The sequence below is a fragment of the Penaeus monodon genome, chromosome 36 (genome assembly GCF_015228065.2).
Source record: "Penaeus monodon isolate SGIC_2016 chromosome 36, NSTDA_Pmon_1, whole genome shotgun sequence".
Lineage (NCBI taxonomy): Eukaryota > Metazoa > Arthropoda > Malacostraca > Decapoda > Penaeidae > Penaeus > Penaeus monodon.
This window is the reverse complement of record NC_051421.1, coordinates 15,705,445-15,710,444: the sequence shown is the minus strand read 5'-3', so window position 1 is coordinate 15,710,444 and position 5,000 is coordinate 15,705,445. Positions and strand designations below refer to the sequence as shown.

Here is a 5,000-nt window from a genome sequence, read left to right as displayed (position 1 = left end):
ATTGCAAAAATAATCGAGCAGTGGTACAGATTTGTTCACCTGCCATTCGTGAATTTGTTCATACCAAACATAACTCTGCGGGAAAAATAATGTACTAGTGCCTGGTCTTCTGGCCATTGAAAGAACACTGCCACTAACATTATAATCTAATCACATCATTAATCACTTTCAGTTACTACCGATTGTCTGCTTCTGTTTGTGTGTACTGAATACTTTGTCTGTTTATTCGAAAGACATGTACTTCTTTCTATGTTCGTATTAAACACAAAATTCCTCTTAATTGCAGAATTCGCCAACCCACTAACTGGCTCTGTACACACTCACTATTATGGCACATTGCATAGGCTATGCATACTTTTTTCTATTCATACTTTGTATAGGATATGTATACTTTTTCTACCAATACTTAGTCTTTTAAAACCAATTTCCACTCACTGGATGCGCGCTAGAGGTTGAGAACCATTTTAGAAATGAATTAGAATGTTGGTTAAGGAGATACAAAACATTCTTAACATTAATCCTTAAACCTAATGTATAAAACCAAATAGGTTTTATAGCAGCACCTAAAAAAAATCTAACAAAGCAAAATTTCCTAAGATCTAAGTAACATAACAAAAATAATAGATTTAGGGAATGTATAACTCAAGTACAAGAAAACAGCAGATGAAACAAAAACAGAAGTAAATCATTACGGATAGAAGGGGAACGAGCAGGTTTCCCCTTCCGTCCCACAGACAATATGTCCTACTGTGAACTTTAACAAGTAAAAGTTCGTTTAAAAGATCTAGTCCAAGATAGGAAACGTTAACATCTATTGTTATGTTGTCACATGCAAGACCACTTAGATTAGATGGGTTAATCATTTATTAATTATTTTGTTAAAAAATAATATAAAATAACGTCAGTACGGCTTATACTCCAAAGCACTTTTCTTCTATCAGCACATCTATGCTTAGCCTAAATAAATGCAAATCATAAGAGCTACACTTTTAGCATAAACTAGAATGTAAGTGACTTGCTCATCACTTGGCTAAGTTATTAATAAGGAGTTATTAATAAGGAGTTTGTCAAAAATGAATTACCTGCGTAAAGACTTCCCATGCTGTCGGCTTGCTGTCAGGCACCAGGGTAAAATGCACAGGACATCAGTTACATGTTAACACCACAGGCTAGTACTATAAACTAACTATATGGAGAATACATTAACATTATCAAACAGAGGACTAATTCTCCTTAGTAAACATTACATCAGGTTAAGAACGCCGTGACTACAAGTGAGCGCTCTTGGAGAAGGATGTGAGACATTAAATTAGTGAATCAGGCTAGATTAGTGACACTGAACGACTAAACTTAAGTTCGTGCTTGCTAACAGTGCTCTAGGTGCGAGTGAATTACTGACCCAAGCAAGAAGATTCAGACTGAGCTTTCGTGCAGCACACAGACTGAGCCTCTGGCGGGAGATTCTAGGTCAAGAGAGGAATGTTCTCCAGAGATTCCCAGGATAGGAGGTGCAAGAAGCCCGGAGGACCCTTCGTCTGTGTTAAGATCCCGAGACGAGGAGAGTGTCGTGGAGAGTCCGTGTTGAGGTGTGTGGAGTGCGTGGGGGGAGTCTGTGGCTGTGAGAGAGGGAGTGCGGAGGGGAGAGTGCTCAACATACCTCTTCTTGAAGGTGAACATGTTCTTGAGAGACGTGCGGATGGATGACTTTTTCTTGCCCCGCGGGTCATCCGAGTGGGACGACTCTGTCCACACAGGCGTGCTGACCTTCTGCTGCCCGTCCACACTGGCCACGCTGTGTGCAGCGGACAGCGACGAGTTAGCGGGGGTCCTGGACGTCTCCTGCGAGGGCCGAGAGTCTAAAAGGGAGGGCTCGCTGGCGGCCAGCTCCTCCCAGCGGGCGTCGCGGGAGGGGCTGTGCGCCGCCGTCACGTCCACCACGGAGTGCGCGGGCGCCAGCGTGCGAGGCCCTTCCTGGGTGACTAGAGACTGCAGGGGCGTGTGGGTATGTGTGGGTGGCAGCGGGCGCCGAGAAGCTACGCTCTCGCTGCGCGACCTCGTCCGGGGCGCGTCCGAGCTGGGCGAGGCGGCGCTGCCCCTCGACCCGCTGCTGGAGCTGGCGGAGCCTCGAGGCAGCGACGAAGACCTGTTGTCGAGGAACACCGAGCGCGGACGGCAGGAGGGCTGCGTGGCGATGCTGTGCGACCGCTGTGGAGTGGCGAGGCTCGTCGAGCTCCCGGGAAAGCGGCGTCGGTCCTCCGGCGACCTGTGGGGACTGCAGCCCAAACTCACCCGGTCCGGGCTGTAGGCGGGCGACCCGGGGCTCACGGGCGGGCTGCCTATGGACGAGCTGGAGCGTCGAGGCGAGCGGCCCGGCCTGTCAACACCAAAGACTCGTTGGAGGGGGACACAAGGAGGCAACAGCGGGACACACCGCTCATTCGGAATAAATGGTCTAAAATGACTGCAACATTCTCGTTTTCCTTTCGGTAATGCTAAATCACGATGGAGATGCTGGTTCCCAAATGAAGGTTCCCAAATATTGCGGCAAATTTAAGGTTAAAGGATAAGATTATGAGAAATGACAATATTGTACATGAAAACAAGGAAAGCCTTGTCTTTCGTTTGTTGTGACCCTTTTCCTTCAGTACACAAGAACGCTTATCATTCACTAAAAAATAAAGTAAGAGATCGTAAACAGTCAATTTCGAGTAGTCGTTGAAATTCCCCCCAAGATTCAGAAAGTGACTGCCTTCCACTCGACCCTAACAAACTTTACCAAACTATTATCAATTGACACATATGCATTGACTCAACACTTCCCGAGTCACGAGGAAAGAAAGGTTATAATGGGTGCAATATGGCGGTCTGTACCAGCGTGCTTTCTCTTGCCTTTTAATGATCTTTACGTACATGCTGGTGGGAGAGAGCCGACCCAGGGGAGGAAGGCTGGCAGATCGCATATGCATGAAGCTCTAGAAAGTTACTGAGCCTGGAACGTAAGGCAGGTATTTGTAGGATCTGGGTGTTGATTTTTTTAAAAGGGTAGGGGGTTTGGACCAACGTTTTTTTTTTGCGTTTTAATTTTCTGTTTATATATTTACTTCTTTTAAAAAGAAAAGCCAGGTACACAAAGAATAACAAGAAGTCTACTAGCTCTTACTAACACCAACTTTACAACTGGGAGCATCCAGGTGGCTTTAAGATTTCAGTATTATTCAGCGCATGAAGCATGTCCTCTACCGTTCCAGCTACGAGCTAGTCTACCCCGAATGCCCCAATGACTTCTGCGGGCGTACCTGTGATGCGACGTGGGAGGCTGCGGGGGAGGGGGGTGGTGGTGCGAGGGCCCGGGGACGGTGCCGTGGGGGGAGAGCTGGGCGTGCACCAGCTGGAAGGAGTGCTCCATGGAGTCGTTCAGACGCGCCAGGAAGTCCCTCAGGCGCTCCAGGCAGGCGTGCAGGTGCTGGTAGTCCGGGTGCTGCGGCTCCGTGTACTTCAGGAGCTGCTTCATCAGGAGGATGTACCGAGGGACACGCTGCACGGGCGTCAGCAGGAAGGCGCCCAGGTCCAGCCCGCCGCATGCTGGCTGCTCTAGACAGGACTGCAAAGAGACATTTGATTGAAATGTGTTTACGCTAGCACTTACAAGCAAATAAATTATATCTATACTAGCTACATCAATACGAAAGATTAATAGATACAAAATTTGATATAAATGTAAAGGAAGCTGCATATCAGAATGAAATATATATGTGCAATGGTAACGTCTGCTAAGGTAAGCAAAAAATAATTATTTTTCTTGTCACAGGACTAAACAGTCTTTGTTAAACGCTATACTGGATCTCTTAAGTCACCACCGTTGTGAACTCCTCGGGAATGAAGGAATGCCTTAGAAAAAACAAGCAAAAGTACAGAGCCAAACGGCATACGTTCCACTATCCAAACTCTAGAACACAAGGGAACAGGGCAAGTCGCCGCCGCGCACCTTAATGAACTTGGTGAAGGGCTGCGACGTGCGACACAGCTTGTGGAACGTCTTGAGGACCTCCGGGAAGTCGTTGACGTAGGCGGTGTAGAGTCGCAGGACGTCGGTGTGCCGCGGGTCGGTGAAGCGGGCCACGACGTCCCCCACCAGCGGCTGCCACTTCCAAGAGGCCAGACGCTCCCGCAGCTGGTGTTGCAGGAGGCAGTGTTTGTCGTACAGCTGGTACACCTCTTCCGGGAACAGAGTGCTGGGGGAAGGGGGGTATAATAAGCGTGAATTATTTCAGGAAAGTTGCGTTTTCTTTTTTAAACGGGGCTCAAAAAGCTGAATTGCGATGAATCACAGTTCCGTGACTAACACGCTGACGGTAATAAAAGGAGAGATGTTACAAGACCGTGAATTGAAACGACAAGATACTGTTTTATGTGTCTGCAATGTTCCTTTTTTTTTAAATCCCCGCTGGCGTCCGTGACTTAAAACTTAAAAACAATAAAAGCGAACGCGGCTCTTACCGCCATCATTTAACACATTCACACTTCCCTCCTCTTCTCCCACGGACTCTACTCACGTGATATCCTTGTGAGACAAAATCCCCGCCTTCTTCAGGGGCTCGGCAAACGTGTCTTGGATCGTCCACAGTGTCTTGCAGTATTTCTTCTCCGTGTCGAGCAGTTCCCGAGCCACTCTGTACCGCTGGCTTTCACGAGGATCCCGGCTGTCTGCGAAGGACGAGCGGCCGCGGGTTCCTACCACGCCGTAGGGGTCGCTGCTCTCTGTCAGGAGGTACGGGGAAGGTGTTAGAGACACGATCATCTACTATACTAAATAGAAATACTCCATAGCTCCATTAACTGATCTGAGTCTTCCATTCACTCACTGAGATGTTCCCGTTACTGTGTTGGTTCATATGGCAATGTATCCGTTACTATTTATTGATACATGGACCTGTTATGCATATTTATTTCCGTGACTTGGAAAAATTATTGCTTAGAAATATCAGAAACGAGGCTATGCG

At 47.6% G+C, this 5,000-nt stretch overlaps 1 protein-coding gene across 1 annotated transcript in view; it reads right to left on the bottom strand.

The window, feature by feature from the left end:
- Positions 1-5,000, bottom strand: part of LOC119595786 — a 91,220-nt gene that overhangs the window by 6,343 nt on the left and 79,877 nt on the right. The window contains exons 9-12 of the mRNA XM_037944950.1: positions 4,554-4,758; positions 3,986-4,232; positions 3,297-3,601; positions 1,658-2,374 (exon numbers count right to left, since the gene is read on the bottom strand). Of these exons, the coding sequence (XP_037800878.1) occupies positions 1,658-2,374; positions 3,297-3,601; positions 3,986-4,232; positions 4,554-4,758 (1,474 nt within the window). The remainder of the gene's footprint in view (positions 1-1,657; positions 2,375-3,296; positions 3,602-3,985; positions 4,233-4,553; positions 4,759-5,000) is intronic.